This window comes from Dermacentor andersoni, chromosome 5, assembly GCF_023375885.2.
Source record: "Dermacentor andersoni chromosome 5, qqDerAnde1_hic_scaffold, whole genome shotgun sequence".
Lineage (NCBI taxonomy): Eukaryota > Metazoa > Arthropoda > Arachnida > Ixodida > Ixodidae > Dermacentor > Dermacentor andersoni.
In genome coordinates, this window is record NC_092818.1 from 164,426,224 (window position 1) to 164,447,382 (window position 21,159).

The 21,159-nt window shown below is 45.7% G+C and overlaps 1 protein-coding gene and 1 long non-coding RNA gene across 3 annotated transcripts in view; one reads left to right on the forward strand and one right to left on the reverse strand.

The window, feature by feature from the left end:
* LOC126532172 (transmembrane protease serine 9-like) overlaps positions 1 to 9,451 on the forward strand; it is a 52,030-nt gene extending 42,579 nt beyond the window's left edge. Inside the window, exons 10-11 of the mRNA XM_055071249.2 lie at positions 6,601 to 6,767; positions 7,906 to 9,451. Of these exons, the coding sequence (XP_054927224.2) occupies positions 6,601 to 6,767; positions 7,906 to 8,178 (440 nt within the window). The 3' untranslated portion in view covers positions 8,179 to 9,451. The remainder of the gene's footprint in view (positions 1 to 6,600; positions 6,768 to 7,905) is intronic.
* Positions 9,452 to 10,483: 1,032 nt separating this feature from the next.
* Positions 10,484 to 21,159, reverse strand: part of LOC140218625 (uncharacterized) — a 29,574-nt gene continuing 18,898 nt past the window's right edge. For both annotated transcript variants that reach the window (XR_011894834.1, XR_011894833.1), the window contains one exon: positions 10,484 to 10,839. This is a non-coding gene — a long non-coding RNA (uncharacterized lncRNA). The remainder of the gene's footprint in view (positions 10,840 to 21,159) is intronic.

Genomic DNA, 21,159 nt, shown 5'->3' on the forward strand with positions numbered 1-21,159 from the left:
AAGAGTTTGATAAGCCGTCGTAATTAACCCAGCAATAAACACCGGGGCCACACATTTCAGCTTCGCTGGTTTACCACCTGTAGGGATTGCACGGGCGGTAATTTTTTCTTTAAATCCCTAGCAAGAGTTTAAACATATGTTTTCCCAAATAAGCACGTCTTATTTAGTTTATTCAACAATATAAAGTGCAGAAAATGGTTCATAGTATTTTTGGTAGGCAATCTTTGTCAGAAAATGTGGTAGAAGTGCCAGTCACGTCAGAAGTGATAAGTAACTAATGAATTGCTGAATTGAGTGAAGCTTCGGAATTTATGTAGACAAGTGGGAGTCCTGTACAATAAATGCAATATGATAATATTAAGAAAGTAATGTTCGAAAAAACTAAGCAAAGCGAAAAAAATTGCCAATATGAACCGAACTTACGTGCAAAATGAGCTGTAAATGCAAAAATATTGCGTGAATTTCCTTTGTTTCAGTTAGTTGCACACATTTATTTCTGAAGAATGAGTGTGCAAAATTTCATATCAAAATGATCATTCAAAACAAAGTTATCAAAGGTTGCGTAATATTAGGTGGAGCAAAATATTACTTTGAGAAAAACGTAAACAAATCTTCAAGACTTGAGAAAGATGTTAAAACTACACAGAGGCATAAGATACGCCAGATTCCCAGCTGGAGCCCCCATGAGATGCACTAGAGTCTCCTTTTGTTCATGTGGCTGCTTGGCGACAACATAAAATGAAAAAGAAGTATTTATTTATTATTTCGCCCGTACGGACACATTTAAATACAGTTTATTTCCCCGTGTAATCGAGCACTGGAATTCTTTGCCTGGTGCTACTCGTTCTCTTCCTTTAAACTTATTCTTGGCGGCCATTGAATAGTTTTGACTTGTGTTTATTTGTATTTTTCGTATTGGCCTGTATTACTTACTATTCTTATTTCTCTGCCTTTCACACCCACTCCTGCAATAGCCCGATCGGGCTGCAGTATGTACAAATAAATAAATAAATAAATAAATAAATAAATAAATAAATAAATAAGATAATATTTATATAAAAGAAATAGTACTGATTTTCGGTTTCGCAGGACGAGTCTATCAGTTGGAAAACTCACTGTAACTCCCGAACTATTGACGATAGGGAGGTAATTTTCTTCATCATGTTGCTGAATGTTTGAGCATATATAAAATGTAAAAACAAACAACTAAAATTATACATATCTTGTGAAAAAAACATTGAGGAGGAGGAGGAAGCAGGAATAGACGGAAAGACAGGGAGGTTAGCCAGTTCTCAGGGCGGCTGGCTACCGTGGGCTGGAAAAAGGGAGTAAGGGGAATAAAAGACAACGGAAAAGAGATGTTACAAAAAAACTAAACAAGAGCAAAAAGAGAAAGGTGGTAAATGAAAGGAGAATACGACACTACTAAAAGTCTGTCTCTAAGACCAGTTCCAGCACCCTTTCTGCTGACAAAGGGCGTTTGTCAAGACTATCTAACGCTCTTTCAAGTTATTTTCTGGACGCACTGAAGCGGGGATACTCACAAAGAAGTTGGTAGACTGTTTCCTGGTACCTACAGTTATCGCATGTAGATGCTGTTGGCCATTCCGATCCGAAACGAGTAAATTGACTTTCTAATGTGGCTCACCACTTTAAAGCTTTGGAAAAAGTTTCGTTAATCCTCAGCGCATCGTCAAGCTCCACTTCTGCAAGTGGCAATGGTCTTGAAGCACGCTGTTTACGACGTATCGGGCGTGAGTGTATCACGTGACATGTCGCTGAAAGACGACTGCGTCCCAAAACAGCAATCATAAACGAGCAAATTCGAACCCTGTGAGGCTTATAAATATTGTCGGTCACGCGTATATCCCATGCCGTGCACCGTATAGAGATCGTACAGTGTTTCCAGAAAGTCAGATTGATTCCCGTCGCCGGTTGTCCCGTCGCGGTAAACAGCAACAAAACGAGGCGTGCAACGGCCGGGGCCTTCCTGTGACAGAAATCGGCCCAAGGTTGCGAAGACTGCGCGCTGGGCTATTAAGTAACGGCGTGTTCCAGATGCGCGGGTGCGTACGGGTGCACCTGTCGCCGTCGGCTTGTTTTGTAGTGGTATGACGTGCCCCCGTAACAGTGGCCCGGGATCGTTTATTCATGCGACCTTATTGAGAGAGACGGTCTCGCTTATTTAAGGGATTGGCCCAGGGTACCTCACCTCTTCGCCGGGGGCCGCCTACCAGAACAGCAGCAGCACCCATTGACGTGACATGGCGCTTTCTTGTGACAAGATACTAGCGGTGTCGACGTTCGTGGTTCTGTTTTATTTGGCAGGTGAGAAAAAAAAACAAATATTGTCCTCCATTTCTAGATTTACCTCAACAACCTAACTTCTACATTCACTATGTAATATTGACCATGTTCGCAGCAATGATTGGCGCCATTAATAAAAACAACGTATTAGTTACTAAAGGGCGACCAATGATCATTTGCCCCTTAAGCTTGGTTATATAGAGAAGTGTGACAACTGGGTATTGTATATTACCGCTCGGCTACGCGGTCCCATTTGTCAATTTCTCCTAGATAATATCGCGTGCGAGTTCTGTACCTTTCGAAAGCACAATAATAGAAAGAGTTAAGCTGCGTGAAGGATCGATTAGTTGCCTGTTGATGGTACTGGAAGCAGTTATTTCTCCGGAGTGCTGAATAATTACGCGCTTGTGTCGCGTTTATGTTGAGCTAATCTACTTAGGTTCGATATGTATGTCGACTCGAACAACTCATACGTGTTAGATATCGCGGTAAATAAAAGGATTTGTACAAGGAGAATTATGTCGACAGTAGACCGTCGGTGAAAGTTGCCCATAAATCAATCAATCAATCAATCAATCAATCAATCAATCAATCAATCAATCAATCAATCAATCAATCAATCAATCAATCAATACAAGAGTTCACATGGCGATGTATGATCTTCGCGTATGTTTGCTTTTCTGTCAAGGGGGCGAAGAATGTGGCGTCAGCCACAGTAACCTCCATTTGCTGCAAACGGCCTCAGAAAGGATTGTTGGAGGACGGGAAGCACTCTACAGGGAATTCCCGTGGCAGGTATGTTGTCGATCAGAGAGTTCTCACAAACGTTATAGTTACTGGGAGGGACCATAAAGGACGCCTAACGCATCACAGCCCAGTGCCAAAGCGAAGTACGCAGATGTCGCTGCTCTTCGATTCTCCCAGCTAACACACACCAGTATATTGGCTGCCAAAAAATATCGAATACCGAACGAATAATTATATCTCGGCATAACTGGTGGACTCACCAATGGGTGTAGTCAACAATAGGTGTATCAGCGAAAAAGTGAGCACTGAGGCCTTAGTAGTAACAAAATTTATTTAAAGAAATACAAGGTTACAATTGAAGTGGCTCTCGTTCCCTTATGACATCAAATGGCATCTGATTGGTAACATTTTAGAACTTGGAATGTATCTTCAGGTAATGCTTGCCTTACCAACGCGCAAAGTTTATCGACTGGATAGTCGGCATATCAACGTAGACTAAACGCTCAGGTTATAATTAAGCATCACTTACTTACTGTCGCAATCTCTGTTGAAACCTCAACAATAATTGACTTGTTAAAAAAGTGTTGTTTAAAAGGCTTTCCGGCGGAACACACTGTAGCAAACGCAACCTGTCAAGAATAATCTCCATCATGATGTTAATTTTGTCGTTTCAACCGAAGTTGTGATGTTAGACGCTCGGACCAGTGTACCAAGATTGCTTTACTGCCACTCTAAACTTTCTAACTTTCTACATCGTTTGAAAGCGTTGTTCACTGAAACAAAAAAATATGACGCCTCATTTAGCCCATCTCCCAAGATATACAAGGCCCACTGTTAAAGCATTAATGCGAAAGTTCTGCTGAATTTTTCTCTTATTCTGTTTTCCAACTCGGTGTATGACAGCATCGTATCTCACCTGCTTTTTTATTGCCGCAGGTTTCTCTCCGGTTGGGTAGGCGGCACCTGTGCGGTGGAGCTCTCATAGCTCCTCGCTGGGTGCTGACAGCAGCGCATTGCCTAAGAAAGTGAGCACTCCCGTTTTCCTTCCACTCACGTAATAGACTAGCCATTTCCACGCAGGCCCGTAGCCCAAGCGCCACTGAGCACATATTGAATTTTGAACATAACTAGGGTGATGAAAAGAGGCAACGACGTGGCGAGGTTAAAAGCAATTCACAGCTCAATTTCTAGGAAGAAAGGGCATTATCACACACCAGCACCAAGGCGTGTAACGAACAGCTATGCAAATAACTAATCAAAGAATAAATGTACCAATGAATTTTTCATGGCGCGGACAGCAGAAGAAAAAGCCTAGTACTCTCTCTTTTTATTTTTGCTTTTTCTTTTGTGCAGAAGGGGCCCGAGCGCTCCTAGAGAGTGACACCGATACAATACAACCATTGTAGCGCCTGTATTCTTCAAAAATAACCCAGTGGAGCAGCTACCGCAGAGTGCAACACGGCAGTCACCTGCAGAATCAGGCACTTAATGAGCGAGTGCCCTGAGCACGCAGCCTTCCGACGAGAGCACCGGGGCCAAGTGGCCAGCTTCAAGGGGTTGATTTGTCTCTCAGCGGAAGCCGACAGTATGCTACGAGCACTGTGCCTCTTTGCTGCGGTATTGGCCATCCTCCGCACTGCGTAATCGTGCAGGGAGCATTCCTCGATAGCCAGTTTTTCGAGATCTCTTGTTTTCGCAGCCCCATTACCCCTAGTAGGTCGATGAGTCCCCCCACAGTTATAATAAAGCTTTATCACCACGATTCAAGAAATACAGGCTATAAGGGCATGTCTAGGCCGGAAGACGACAAAGCTAGCACGTGCAAGTAATTCTTATAGAAAAATACTAAATCAATTTACAGAGAAATAAAAACGCGATCAAAGCAATTTATCAAATTTGACAGCCACAGTGGACTAAGCACTTGACAGTAATGAGTCGAGCATTGTGCTGACACTGACCTTTTTTTTTCTGCAGTAGGGATGCTGGCGACTATCACATCGATGCGGGTGTCCACAAGCTCAGCCTCGACAATGCCCAGAAGCAAGTGAGACAGGTAAGCGGCATCTGCGTCATTTTTTTTCTTTCCCCGTCATGAAATATGAACTATGCAGAAGATGGAATGGGAACTGTCAGTACGTCGCAAAGTCTGAATATGCTTATGCCACAGAAAGTGGTTTTCAGCACTAGAAATACGTTTTCGCCCTCTTTAGACACTTCAATGGGGCGCCGTTTCAGGGACTCAAAAGATTCGCCCACAAAGGATTCCGTCTTTGGACGTTTCGGAACGACATCGGCCTTCTGAAACTGGAATCGCCCGTCGACATTGAGGGTTCAGAGGGATACATCGGCACCGTATGCCTTCCTCCCAAGGGGTACAAGATCAAAGGCGACATCGTCATCGCTGGCTGGGGAACAACGAGAGAAGGTGAGACCATCTCAGAAACAAAAGTATACGACCGGCGTATTGCGGCAGGAACCTAAAAAGTAATATATAGAAGACGTCTCTCAGTGATGCATCTGAGAGACTCGCGTGAACACGGACGCATTCACAAGCACAGATCCACTCGATGCCCCGCTCCTAGACTGACGTCCTCGATTCCAGTGAATTAGTAGAGGCTGACCCACGTGTACGCACAAACGGACCTCGATTAAAATTTTCTTCGACTCCACCGAGTGAGGCAATGCGTCGTTTCGGCCAGAAGACATCGCTTTTAATTGGCCCACATCGATGAATCCTACGATGGACAGTTACTTGGGAAACACCACTTAGCTCCAGTGCATTTGAGTAGACGCCGCAGCCGGTAACAAAAATTTCGCACGTGGATCGCCTTGCATGAGCGTCACCAAAGAGCAGTGAACGCATAAGTCGAGAGGCGGCGCTGGCATCCATTTCTGTGTCGTAGTGGCGCGCTGAGCGGAGAAACGTTCTAAATCTACGGGAGGTGAAAGCGCCCGGACGGGAAATTATAGCTTAAGTATCGCATAGTAGAGCTTTTGAAGCGCAGTTACTTATATCTGTCGAAGAGCAGCGCTTTTCTCTACTTGGAGTGTCCAAAAGCAGCGTTAAATATAGACGCCTTAACATTGCAGAAAGTGTATAAAAGATAATGTGCATATTGATAAATTGATAAGGACGACAGATGTGACATGCTCAGAGTGATATATATATATATATATATATATATATATATATATATATATATGTGAAAGGCGTACAAGTGAAATAGACGTGAGCTTCCTGTTTGCGGCCCTGCAAGGAGTTGCGAAGAAAGAGAGGGAGAGAAAAAAAAAGGAAATACTTTTATTAAACAGCATGGGATAGATTACGATGCCGTCTTCTTGTATCTAGCATCTGGGGATGCTCGAAACAGTAAAGGTGAAAGGGAGAAATGTGCTGAATGGGAAGTTTTACTCATTTTTTATTCCATGTTCGGAGAAGTGTCCTCCATGTGCGTTTGGCAGAGAGCTGTCCTATAGACTAGCGGGCCGTTCTCGTGCTTCGCTCAACGACATACTGATGGTGTCGGTATCGTTGGCACCTTGCAGGCGGCTACACCTCGGACGTGCTGCAGGCAGTGTCCGTACCCACGGTCGGCGACGGCACATGCTACTACCGCTACTTCTCCTTTTGGTCGCTCTTCCTCGGCGGCAACATCCACTACGACAGCATGTTCTGCGCCGGTGAGAGGCGCGGCGGTAAGGACTCTTGCCAGGTGGGTTTACGAAGCTGATCAATTTTGGCACGTGTGTTAACTTAGGGCTACTATCGAGAATACGGCGGGCTGAATACATATACAATTTTCTAAGAAGGTATCTTTTCCATAACGCAGTTTGCAGGTAGCTTCCACAGCCGAAACGCAGAGTGCTATATAGCTAGGCAGATATGTATACTGTGTGCAATAGCATCATGGTGCTGGTCCATGCGGAAAAATCAGTCGAATGCCAATACGCAAATATAACATGCCATGCGCATACATACCGCGTACTCAGTCAGACATTATATACTTATAAAACAGAGCCTCCAGCAACGTAAAAACCGCCTCAATTTGGCCTTATTGGTAGATGAGCGAAGAGTGACGAGAACTCCTCAAAAATACAACATGCCATAACGCAACATATTGTATGCGCACATCTCTGCGTTCTTTCCTTGGCTATCGGCATATGTGACTATGAATACCTTCTCCAGTCACGAATTATGATGCACTGTAACTAAATGATTCAGTCACATAATTTTATACCAAGGTGCTGCAGGCTCCCTTGAAAGAAAGCGAAAAATTTAGGAAGATCTTTTCTGTGTATTCTAATAAGTCCTCGTAGTTACAGAGTACATAAACTTCGGTTTAGAGTACAGTCAGTAAGGTCGCACTTCTTCACAGAAAGGATTTGAATCACTGGTCGTGACCACATGTACCAGTTAATCACTGGCTGCAGTCATGACGAGGAAGGAAAAAATACTATTCATCATTGCTGATGGGACGCGGCAGGTCGAACATCCTGTCAAGCATGGTATTACCTTTAGAAAAGTTAAGTGCAGCAAGGCTCTGCAGACTGCAGTGAACTGAAGTAAGGACCAATTGACCTGCAGCTCAGTTTCCGCGGGTTTCTCCTTTGACACTACGGGACAGAATTGGCAAAAAAAAAAAGCCGCTTGGGCAAATGTGAACACCGTGACTCAAATGAATTCCTCAATTCTCGGCACATTACCGAGAAGTTGAGCACCACTGACCTTGGAACGTCACCGAGAGAGATTCAATCTTGGAGCGCCTGTTACTGGTGGCGTCTTATCTGTCGAAAACTATTCTATGTGCGCGCCTCTCCCCACTCTTAGCAACGCTTTTATGGTCTATGCAGGGAGACTCGGGAGGACCCGCAGTGCAGTACGTTGATGGCCGGGCTGTGCTCGTCGGCGTCGTATCCTGGGGTGAAGGGTGCGCCCGCGCCGGGAAACCCGGAGTCTACACTGAGGTGCCGTACTTCCTCGACTGGATTCGCGAACAGATGGCATCCTCGCCAGACGAGGAGGAGAAGAAACCCAGCACGAGCACTCCGGTCCGAACTAGTGAAAACGCCGAGACTAGGTCCAGCGACGCGGGACCAGCGGAACCCAGAACGACGGAGCCGTGACCGAAGAACCGCTTGAGACAGCAGTCTATGTTCCGGATCGTACGAAAAGTGCGCCGATCTTTCAAACCTCCAGGGATTACACAAGAGCGGAAGACAAGACTACTTCATGTAAACGGACTATGTGTATGCTCGCCAAACGTCCGCTTCGAAAAACCCTGAAAGTTTCAGTGTCCACAGATGCCGACGTATCTGCGGTGTCTTTCGCATCCGTCGCATTTGTCAAGCCAATCTCTGCATGAACATTTAACAATGAAGAGTGCGTTGGGCGAATAGTCACAAGAGTGAGCGCTGATCATGTGTATCCGCTGAATCTTCTAATTCGCACAAATTTTGCATTTGGTTTCTAGTAACTGCACTGCTGAGGACTTCATCGTTTCAAGCGCGGATGGATGAATGATTGCTACGAGCGTCCCCTTTGAAACGGGGCCGTGGGTTACACCACGAAGCTCTTGTTCTTATTTTGCCTAATGTCCTACCTATCTTTAAACACACGCACGCACACGCACACGCAAAGACACACGCACACACACACGCACGCACGCGCACGCACACACACACACACACACACACACACACACACACACACACACACACACACACACACACACACACACACACACACACAAAATTTCCAGCATCAAACTTTCTGAACCACTACTGGGAACGCGGCACTGCTGCTCAGGGTGATCTCTATCGGTGGCATTGTACAGCATGAAGCTTTCATAAAGTGATCTATGGTAGCAGTTCATCTGGGCCATTTTAACATCGTTGAGCACAAACACGGACGCTTTTAGAAATGTATGCTGGCGGCTTGTCATTGCTGCAGTGGGATATAAATGCGAGCACACTGTACGTGACTCCAGTATACGTGCTACAAACCAAATGAGTACAGCTACGTTCCCCTTCGAAGCTTTTTGAATTTGACGCCTCGTATACTACGATGTTTCTGCACCGATGGGTGAAGTGGAAAGAAATTGAACCCGGAAATGAAAATAGCGATGATGATTAGCCTTTTTCACATACCTGAAGTCCATAAATTTAAAGTGCACTAGCGTGGCCACTGTTTGATTATTCGTCAAATAGAAGCATCAAGAAAAGCTAGTCAGTGAGAGAGCGGAGAATGGCAATGATGTCGATAATAATGAACAAATAGAGAATGTTGGCACACACGCAATGCAATTGTTGATGATGATGACCCCATATTATGGCTCATACCCACACTGGGGGATTGGTAGTTAAGGTACATACATCGTCTTCTTCTTGAACCAGATTCTTGACAAATGCATAGAAGAGCACTAGCATGTTTCAGTTAGGCAAAGTTTACGCACTTTCATGTTTCACCAGCGTCATTGCAATAATCCTGCTAACAATACTGTCGCATACAAAAAAAAATAGCAACTGCCTGTTGTGGATCAAAGGAAATACCAATTAGGTCTACAGCTTCTGCGAAAATGCAGAAGCGTGTTGCTGTGACATAAAGCTTTGTCTTCCACAGAACGCGCAATGAGCACAATGAACTTCAAAATTGAGAGCAAACGTACCTCTTCCTCATTCATTATTTATTACTAGCAAGATTCGCGTTGTAACAAATTTCTCCAAAGTGTTCAATAAACATGTACTTGTTCAACACTGTCGATGGGACGTTGTCTATTACACGGTGCAGTAGTCGCGATTATAAGCGTGGAAAGCGCACGGCGAATGAACGCGAGGCGTAAGCACCGCCATAACGAGGACGCAGCAGGCAAAATGGACAAATGAACGGTGGCTTTTGGGTGGCGTTGTCGTTGACATCCAAAATTCTCATGCTACAAACATCAACGCTAGTGCGTATACATGACGCTTTAGTGTAATGGTTTTTAACGCAAGGCGATTTAGCGTTTTCCTGACTGAGTGAGCCATACCTAAAGCGATTCAAATCACAAGATAGCTTCTCTACATACATCGTGCGTTAATTAGACAGGAAAATTGTGGCTTGACATTCTAATGAACAAGCTGTAGTTTGTATTTCCCCTTCTATGCTACATGCCAAATATGGTACATTCAGAGAAGGAAAGAACTGAAAGTGAGAGTTTGCAATCAGCATGAAACAAATAAAAACAGCTGCAACTTTTTAGTTGGAGTATTTTATAAAATTTTGCAACGTCAGTTGAAATATCAAAGAGTTGGCCGCCAAACGGATGCAACGAAAGGTAACTCGTTTCTTTTTCCGATCTATAATCCACTCTGATTTATAAGGTATAATGTCTTCAACGAAGCCCATATTCTATGGTAAAAAGAAAAAAGAAAAGGAAATACGATAAGTAAATTCAGGTGCAAGAATAATTATATTTAAGAAGTTCACAAGGGTCTTGCAGTTTCGTAAATCGCGTGATCAATACAGGGAGCAAGGTGATTACTCGACTATACGTAAACCAACAAATAAGACAACCAGAGCATCAAAGCTTATCGGCCAGCCATGGCATGCTACATTACGGAATTGCTGGCATGCGATGCACGCTCTCTATGGCATGGGCTGCTTGGGTGCTGTAAAAAATTGGTGTGCCGCTGCCATTACAAGCGGGTAATGGCCACTGTCACATAGGTTGGCGAAGTCGTCCATCTCGGAGTTCCAGATCCCTGCACAGCTGAAACCACGATCCTTGACTTTATCAAGGAAGGAGCCTGCAAAATATGCGCGAATAATCAAATAAGTTCTCTGTAAAAAATTAAATAAATCAGACAATGAAATATGTTTCAAACGCCAAGTGCTGGGAATCGGCAGAGATATTTCGCCGTGGCACACGGTGCCTAATAGAGGGCTACATATTCATAAATCTCAAGTTTCACTGTAACAAGTATTGAAGGCTCATGATAAAATTGTGTTGTTGATCCACGGAGTGCTTAAAGTAGCCTTCACACCTAACTTTTGGAGCCTAAATTAAATGCCAAACGCAGGAAGTCAAGATTTTAAACTCACCATGCGCACAAATATATTAGTGAACGCGGTCTGCTATAATTAGAAAAGTAACAAGGCCACCGTTCGCTTTCACACATAGATGACGGCCCAGTCGACTGTAGCTAGGGAGATGAGTCGAGACTGATGAATAACGATGAATGTGGGATAACGAATGGATGCATGCGCACGCTATGAACACGATAATTACTGACACGATGTTCTGAAGTGAACACTGCTAAGTACTGGGAACTTGCCGGAAACGTCGTAGCATCGGAATTAAACGCCGTGACAGGTTCATGTTCTTCTTTGTTTCATCTCTGTCATGCCTGTTTCAAAAAGCTGTATGAAATCTTTCCACGATCATGTGTTTATGTAATCCAACTGTGGCTTTTGTGTCTTCTTGTATCAATTTTTTCTCAAATTTTAATTTCTTTTTTAACACTGTTATCTAAATTGGGTGCTTTCCGTCAATGGGTGCTTTCCGTAAGGCAAGAATACTGCCTTTTGCTGCAGCACCTGAGACAGCTGTATGTCTTAAACAACAAATAAATGAAATGAAATGAAAAAAACCGCTACGAAGCTGCCCTGTGTATGAGGTGGCCAGGTTCCCCTCAAGCTCCGTGCAGCTTTTCGCCTGGTCATCCTCGCAACTTCGTTGCAGAATAATCTTAATTCAATTCAATGTATTAGTGTAGCACACTCCGCTCGAGAAAGGAAGAGCCAAGGACATGATCCAAAGGAGAAACCAGTTCATCCGTGCTTCATGTATTTCATGTCTTTCTTTATGACAAATTGTTGCGATTTTTTTTCTGTACCGGTATAAGCCACTGTCTATCACAATAGTTATGCGCCCACTAATAAGAGGAGGCTCCCTGATAGTTGTTTACCCTGGTACCTCCAATCACGCTAAAATATCCATGTCTTTTTTTTGTTCTTGTACTTTAAATAATAATAAGGTCGCCCCTCATCATCATCATCATCATCATCATCATTATCATCATCATCATCACCATCACCCCCACCACCACCACCACCACCACTTGTGGGGCTCAGACGCCCGCGATTTCAGTGACGATGGGCCCACTGCGTGCCACCGCACATAATTGACCGTATGTGTAAGCCAAATGTGTAAAGGCCGATCTGTAGATGTGGAGAAACATCATGTGCAACGTGAAACAGAATTGCATGCATGTAAATATAGTTCGAGTGCGAACGCCTTTTACGTTATGCCGCCGTCGTCATGCCGCTGACATAGACAATCCTGAGCTTTACCCTCAACGTAAGGTGAAAAAAAAGTAATTTGCAGATGCAGAGCACATTGCGGAATCTATGTGAAGCGAAGTTTTAGTGTAGCGGGTAAATGAATACTATAAAACTGCAACGAGTTTTGCAGCATAGAAATTACGAGCCTGCTGGCAAATCAGCAAGACGCAAAAACCCCCACCAATCGACTCACGTGATCGACGCGACCACGGATTACACTGTCTCCGGGAATAGTCCACCTCTCATCACAGCCATTCCCGGGATCTAGCCGAGTTTGCTATTGCACTATCTTAAGGATCTTAACTTACTCGTGAAGAAGGCGACCGAGCACGGCAAGCAGACGCGCCATACGCAGTAAACAATCGCTACAATAAACAAATTATGCGCTTGAATGTTTATATTTGTTGCTCCGAGAATATTTAGGTACGGTTTGTTGATTTATTGTGTAATTTCATAGAGCCGGCCTTCGGCATATCTGTAGGGGTAGCACAAATGGGGCTACATATAAGCCAAGTTATAGTCTGAGTGCTTTCCTGTGTGTAAACTATTCGGCGGCGGTTACTGCTGCTGCTGCAGCTTGTGTAGCTTAGCTTGTGCAACTTGTGCAGCTTGTGCAGCTTGTGCAGCAGCAGCAGCAGCAGCCGCGTTCAGCAAATTCCAGGAAGGTTTGCTTAGGAAACTTCGACTCAATAGGCAAACTAACGACGACTCACTGAGGCGGAAGGGCGTCGTGTACGAGAGCCACAAGCCGTGGCCTTTGGCGAGAACGTAGTAGGAGAGCCCCCGTACATTGTTCATCTTGGCGGTCGTGGCGCATGCCTCAAAGTACGACCTCTGACCCGAAGGCGAGGTTTTGCTTGGTGGCGCAGGGCCTTTAGAAGCTTCGCCTTCAAGGACGTCCAAGGAGGGACTCTGTGAATCGTTTACGATGAAGACGAGAGCATTGGCCGGCACCATGAGGCAGAGGCTCCGCCGACTTGTCACCGACTTCACTGAACTTGCAATCGATGCCAGCGCTTTTAGTCGCTGACCTGTGTAGTAGCTGCAATGGAACGTCAGTGGAAGAGAGGAGACTACGGGTTAGTCAAGACTGCAACCGCAGCATAACACCCACGTGGTCGGCCTGTCCATGTGTGGAAGTCGCCAAAATGTTTTAACGTGACAGTGGTGGTGTGATGTGCTTGCGTATACCAACTTTGTATTCTACTGAATGTTTCAAGTACACAACGTGTATTAATCAGCAGTCATCCGCACGCAAGAGACAGAACATTTGATGTGCATTATTACATCTTTAGATTCCTAATTCTAGAGTTTAATGTACGAAAGTAAGACGTGCGCTATATGAAAGAAGTCATAGCGGTGGGCTACGTATGTATTTTGATCATCTGTGGTTCTTGTTAAGTGCACCTACGGATTACCAAATTACGTGAGTTATTATGCATATTGTACGCAACAGAACACCGCCGCAGCAGATAACCGAACCCGCGGTCTCGTGCTCATCATGAAAGTGACATGCGTGACTGAAGGTATGTTCGACCTTGTAGAATAAGTTAAATTTTACCACAGCCCAAGGTGTTTCCTTGAGTTGGTTGCATCGAACATTTTAGTCGCCTATAGTTAAGCCACACATTTTAAAATGCTATCTGCATATGACTCAGCCCTTTGGAACATTTACCACATAAAGCTCTTTTAGCACGTGTTTAGAAAAAACTTGAACGATAGATGTGCTTCAACTACACATTTGTAACTTCGTATACATATCAGCTAAGACTTTTCCCCAATTTTCACCAAATCTGATCTCGGTGGCTGCTATAGTTGTTCCAATACAGGTATCTTCATTTTACGCCGGTCTTAAAACACACAACGCTCTTAAGTGCTCGCATAGATAATTCATTGCAAACGCCGTAATAAACGCTCAAACTTTGAGCTTACCTTTACTAATCAACCGTAACCTACCTATCGAATCTTACAATATGTAAGCAAGGTGACTTGTTTAGTTCGCCGAGGACAGCGCTGGCGTTCGATTAATACATAAAATAAGGGATAAAACTATAGTTCAGGAAAGTTTTACAAAGCGCATAATTAACCCAAGAACATCAAAGTTTCGACACATGTTAGACCAAACATACCCCTTTTTATCCCTATGCGTCACAACGAGTTTTAACTTGGTGTGACGCATAATTCTCTCGGGACATGATACACACAACGAATAACGGCTGGATAAAGCTTTCGACCACTTGAAGCATTTTTTCACGAAGGCTGTAATTCAACTCCATATATTTAAAGTCTCATGCACATTGCCCACAATGCTCGCTCCATTTTAATTAAATTCGAACTCAGTGGCAGTTATAGTTCTTAGAGAAGGGCGAAAGAAATTCTGAGCCCTTGGAAAAGCACCCTACAACGCTCCGAACCCCTCGCATACGTAACCCATACATATTATACTACGCCTACACATCAGCAATAACATGCCGCTTATTTTTACCAAATACAAATAAGATGTTCTGCTTAGTTTGCTGAGGACGCCGGAATAGCTTATTACGAACGTCGTATAACGCATAAACATAGGGCGAAAAAGTATTGTTTAGTAATTATTTGCGTAGCTTTTAATTCATCCAGAAACGTTATACATTTAAAACTGCTTTCAATTAAACACAATTTAAAACACAGGCTCCAAGCTTTGCCAGCCCATCACTCATACCAAGGCACCTACTCACTGAGTTTATACTATTTATTCAGTGAATAATCTATTTTTCAGTATACTGTGAAAAGACGCATATAACGTTTTGGAGTACGTCTAGTCGCAGTGATAGCTTCTCTGTGTGATAGCCCATGTGCATCCAGTATCGACAGAATTTATTACTCAAGTGATCGCCTGCTATGTGAACTGCTAATAACACTGTTATTGAGAGCACCACCCATCTGATTCCAGCAATAATGTTACAGCATGCGCTCAATGTTCAACCATTGCGAAATGTTTACTGTACGTACGACTTTCTAAAAGCATATATATATGTGTGTGTGTGTGTGTGTGTGTGTGTGTGTGTGTGTGCGTGCGTGCGTGCGTGCGTGCGTGTGCGTGTGTGTGTGTGTGTGTGTGTGCGTGTGTGTGTGTGCGCGTGTGTGTGTGTGTGTGTGTGTGTGTGTGTGTGTGTGTGTGTGTGTGTGTGTGTGTGCGTGTGTGCGTGTGTGTGTGTGTGTGTGTGTGTGCGTGTGTGTGTGTGTGTGTGTGTGCGTGTGTGCGTGTGTGTGTGTGAGTGCGTGTGTGTGTGCGTGTGTTAATAAAATCACGGTTTCTGTATTCTTCTTTATTCTTTTTTTCTTTCAATACGGGCAAAAAAAAGAAGGATGTTAATCTTAAAATGAAAATTAGGGTAGAAATAAGGAGTTTGACGTTGGCTCCCCCTTTTACCTTGTTATTGTTTTGCTCATCGTCGAATTTCCATCTCCCGCCTTCCCTGTGTTTTCCATTCGTTCCCTTTAGTTATTTACGCCTCTAGTTGTCGTTGTTTAGACATCGAACTACGCGTTATTTATCATCATTTCCTTCTCCGGTAAGCAACGTATCCTGATTTCTGAACCACTATCGCCCTATAGCGTATCCAGAACACAAGCTCAGCGTATGCGGTGATCGACAGTTGACATTCCTATTAGACCGTTGTAGCAGCGCCTACGGTCTGCTCCACCGAGGCCGGGGCGTCCTAACAATTTATGCGCGTATGCTTGTGCGCGCAATGCTCTTATCAGAGATGAGTAGGGGGCGCTGGAAATCCGCGGCACTCGCTGACTTCTTGAGCTGTCGACTCATCCGTCAAGTTGATCCCCTGTCGTCTGGCTTTCAGCAGCCACACCAGTTACTCCTGTCGCGCTTGCCCATAGATTGACGCTTGGATTTGCGTGATGGTAGTACATTTGCTTCGGCGGGGCATCAATTTTTTAATCTACAAAATACCTCAACTGTACAGTAGTACCCGTAAGACAAGTTCAAGTATAACTTAGGGCTAACTTCCCTTTGCACACACCCAAAACGAACCACAATCATACCAGTAGCGGACCGTAGAACGTTGTTCTCGCTTCGCTACATGTAGAGCCGTTTGAGAGGAGCGTGAGGGTGTTTCCAGTTGGCTTCTCTATCATTTTCCCACAAAACTGAATGCAATTCGCTAACGTTTCTTACAGATACGCCTGTTAAACAGGCGAAATTACGCAGTTCCCTGCAGTGCCTCACAGGATGAAATGTGATAGGAGCGAAGCATAAGCGACGCTCTGCTAGAACTACCTGTTACATTGTAAGGTCTTGTTGCAACCCACCTGAATGTCTTAGGGTAGAAGTCGCTTCTGGCGTAAGAGGGCGGCCGCAGAAGTATAGAGGCGTCTCCCAGCACATTGGCAAGGCCGTAAAGGTAATCACCAACTCCGTAGTCGACAGGCTGTGACACCACCGTGCCCACAGTGAGCAAATGCTTCTGGAAGAGCTTTTGCAACTTGGTGAGTGAAGCAACAATGGCGTTCCACGTGAATACGCCTCCACGTGGCCAATGAATGTACACGCCCGAGTATCCCAGTTCCTTGCACCAGGCGGCCGTGCTCTGCGCGAGCTTCGCAGCAACTGCGTCATTTTCCAGCAGCAGCTTGAATCGATCTAGCTGGTCGACGCCGTTGCCGATGAGAACCTTGATCTGCTGCCAGGGCCGGACTGCCGCTGTCATGTTCCACAGACGCTCGAAGTTGTCCTCCTCAGCCGCTTGCGGCTCGGGAGCGTACTGGTCGCTCAGGCTTGCGCAGCAGTAGACGACCAAGTTGCAAGAGTCGAGCGGTAACGTGTCGACAACGTAAGGCGAGGCACCGGGCTGTTCTCTGCGACCCTCTGCGGATACCCTATACACGCAGACGTGAGTGCTAGGCAACTTTTCCAATATAGCCTTCGGCGTCAATGGGGCGGTCAGCGTGGATTTCGGCACTGAATTAGACGGGTAATAGTTCTGCCCGTAGAACACATTGGTTCCTGTGCCGATGTCTGTGGTGCTGAACGGTTCGCTGTCGTACAGGACCGCGATGAGCGTCACCGTCCCGATGACTACGGCCAGAACAATCAGCAAGAACGTGGCCCACCACGCGCTGTCCCACGCGACTTCGGTGGCCGCAGGTACCTTTTGCTGTTGTCGCTGCTGCTCACGATGCTGCTGAGCAGCCTGGTAAATCGGCAGCATCTGGGGGAACCAAATGTTTTCTCTGGCCATACTTGGAGCCCTTACTTGCCACGCATGCTTGCTGTATTGGCGCCCTCGGCAATGCTTAATGGGTGGAGAGACGATGCCGGTCATATCTGTGCAGGTGCTGAACTGCTGAGGGGCCGACTTGTGCAGAGACAAGTTTATCGGAGACCGGAAACCTTCGACAGCCCCCACGGTATTAGGCCGCTGGGTGGCTCGTTGGTGTCGGTTCACGCCCGTCATGCGGTCGGCTGCGGGCTTCGACTCAACGGCAGCCCTTTCGGTAGCTTTTCTCCCAGTTTTGATGTGGTACTTTTTCGCCGACGTTCCCGCTGCTTTTCTCCCTTCGGCAGGAGACAACTCCGACAGCACACCAGCAGCGACAGGTGGAGAGAGTACATCGTCGGAGTACCTGTAGCGATGTCCCCCCTTCTTCTTCCTCGCAGACTTAAGCCCGGCCAGCGGTGACCGTAGCTCGTCGGAAAGCCTGTAACGCTGGTCTGCCTTCTTCTTCGTTGGCGACTTCACAGCTGCAGGCGGTGAGAGTGGCCCGTCGGAGAGCCTGTAACTATGATCCGCCTTCTTCTTCTTTGGCGACTTCACAGCTGCAGGCGGTGGGAGTGGACCGTCCGAATACCTGTAGCGCTCGTCGCAGCCGCTATGCTCTCTCTTCTTCGGGGACGTGATGGGGCTCACGGAATCGCTGCTTTCGCGTGGAGAATAGCGGTATAGTTTAGGTTCCTTCGCTTCGGGCTTATTTGGCGCGTTGGGCGAGAGGTAGTTCCACAAACCGGAGAGGCGGAAGAAGCCTTTGGGCGTCTTGTGACCCTTGGCCGCTTGCTTCCGCTCGTCGGCCATTGCTGCCGGATGTGGTGATATGTAAGTGCTCGCCTCGTCGAAGCAACAAAGTAGCTATTATGGCTGACTGCAAGTTCACGACGAATCTACAGGGTTATCGTAGCGAAACGGAACTCAGAAGTGGTTTTACGTAAGAATGAAATATCTTACTCACAGAACGCGACAAGGCGAAAGACCGCAAGCGATTTGTCTTCTTCTTCTCCCCGATGCAAAGATGATGACGATGAACCGTCTCAACTATGGTACGTACCCACACAATGCCAAAAATTGGTACCAATTCTAGCGTCTTTTCTCTCGCACGTGAAAAATTTCATACACGTGCACGCACTGAAAAATGCGCCATGACCTTAGTTACTGTCTTCTAAGCACAAAACGCCATAAGTCAACTTTTTGCCGAACTGCAAGAATAACGCAAGTATATAGAAATCTGCGTGTTCATCAAGAACATCATCAGTACGCCAGTGTCCTTCGCCCTTATAAAGGAATACCTAAGAATTAAAAAAAGAAGATCTGCGGAGTTCCCTTGAAGATGCAAAAAACATACTGTAAATATCCGCGAGTTTACTAGAGTACAATTTAAAGTTGAAACTGACACTCAAAGAATTTTCTTTCCTCATGGTATTCGTTTTTCTTGAGAGCGATCGCTTCACTCAAGGCCTCTTGACACTCATTGTACCTGTCTTTCCTGATCGCCGCTGTGCATAGCGGTATAACTGTTGCTGGGCGCAACGACAACAGAAATGCCACCAGTCTTCGTGCAGCAGGCTAAATGAGATAGATGCTTCTTTTCGAATCTGGGTGAAGACAAGCATCGTGCTTTCAATCAAGCATACATCAACATGCGGAGTCTCAGTTTCAACTCAGTTTCAATCAGCGTTTCAATAAGAAGAGTCGTCTCCGCCAGAGCAAGCCATGTCCGGGTGAGGGGACTGGGGACTTGCCTTCGTCCGACAAGTTGTCTTGCCGAAGTGCTGTTTTCAGGTTGAGCCTTCCCTCCTTCATCGTGGTAAAACTGTCGATATATTCCAGTGTCCATACTCTCGTGACCTCTTCGCCGCCGTTGCGTAGATTGAACCAAATACGCGTCGGCAGAAACACTCTAGTGCTTTCATGGCGAGCCCGCTTGTTTCACAGGATTGCGTTTCTTAATGTGCATTTCTTGTGCCATGACACTGAAGACGCCTCTCGGCATTGTCACATTAGCGCACTCTACGTAGCCATGCAGGAAGGAAAGAAACACGAGGGGAGCCTAACGGGGGTCACGCAGCCAAGTGTCGCGAGCCAAGTATTCGTGAATCTGCCCAGATGCTTTCTTCTCTTTTTCTTTCCAGGTACTCTAATAATCGACTTGATCCTAATCTCGACGGACTCGACCGTGTGTGTTTGGCTCCCGGCAGGCTTTGATCAATGCGCGCTTGTTTGGGTGCCTTAATAAGCTCTCTGTGTGCATTTTCTACCGATGTGTTTTTGCAAGTTCGGTTGCTTCTTGTAACGTAAGTATTTCTTCATTGCAGCCTGCAAGTGCGGCTGCCGCACGTTGCTGCCGCACCTGTTGTCTTTTTGGAAGAGAGCGAGCTGAGATAGCAGAAAGCGGCAGTGGGAGGCACCTAATTTATTGTGGTAGGATGACGAGCTGGGCGGAAATTTTAGAGCCTAGCTCTTAGGCGCTCGCTCCTGCGTCAGGCGTCGGCGTTGTCTCTCGGAAACGAGCGAACGAGCACAGCGAAAGATGAAAGCGAGAGCCGGAGATGAAACCATGCGATAAATGAAGAGAGCGCGTGGAGGAAAGCGGAGGGCGAACTGTAGCGGAAACATGAGGTGGAAGGCGAACGAGGAGGGTATGGCGAAAGCGTGAGAAGGAAAGCGTAGTGCCGCGCAAGACGGGCTTTGCGGCGATGATGGCTACGAGATGGCGCCAGAGTAGCGCACGTCCTCTGTATGGAAACAAAGAACTGCATGAGCGGAGGTCTGTCTGCGGCGGCTGCTGTCAATCGCGCCCACGCGTCACGCACGCGTTGCCTCTCGTGATCTCTCGATTAGCGAGGTAGTCCCGCCACGCTTCGCTCTGTTTGCACCGTGCCGCACGAGAAAGATTGTCCACGCCAGCCAACATATCGCGAAATGAAAACACGTATAGAGATGCGCTGAAATTTTGCATTAGGGAGTATCGTAATCATCGGTGAATTTTTTTACTTCAATTTATTCCTTCACGTTCTCTCCTTTTTCGCTGATTTTATATTAAGCCGCAACATGAACATACCAATACACTCATACCTATGCTGGAGAAACGGTTATATGTTCGCACTACACACCTAGGACCTCAAAAATCAATTCTCTTCTGTCTCCTGCTTTTGATAACAGTGACCGCCACGAATTTCCTGCGGCGAAAACTGAGGGCAGAAAATTGAAAATTGCAGACAAGTAAGTGATATAAGATATGAAAGGAAGGATGGCGTGAGCTTCCTTCTTCAGGGGAAGTCATATTATCCTTCCTTATCAAAATGAGACAGTGTATGATTATCTGTATATATCAAGTAAACTGCTCTACCTTCTTAGACCCTTCTCTTTTTCAGCATTGAAAGTATACAACCTCTATAACATAGTCGCTTAGAAGACTACTTATGATGCATGTATTTCAGCATGCCCAATTTTCAGAAAGTATACCAGCAACATTCGTGACACGTGTGATGACTTAAGTGGATAAATGGACTT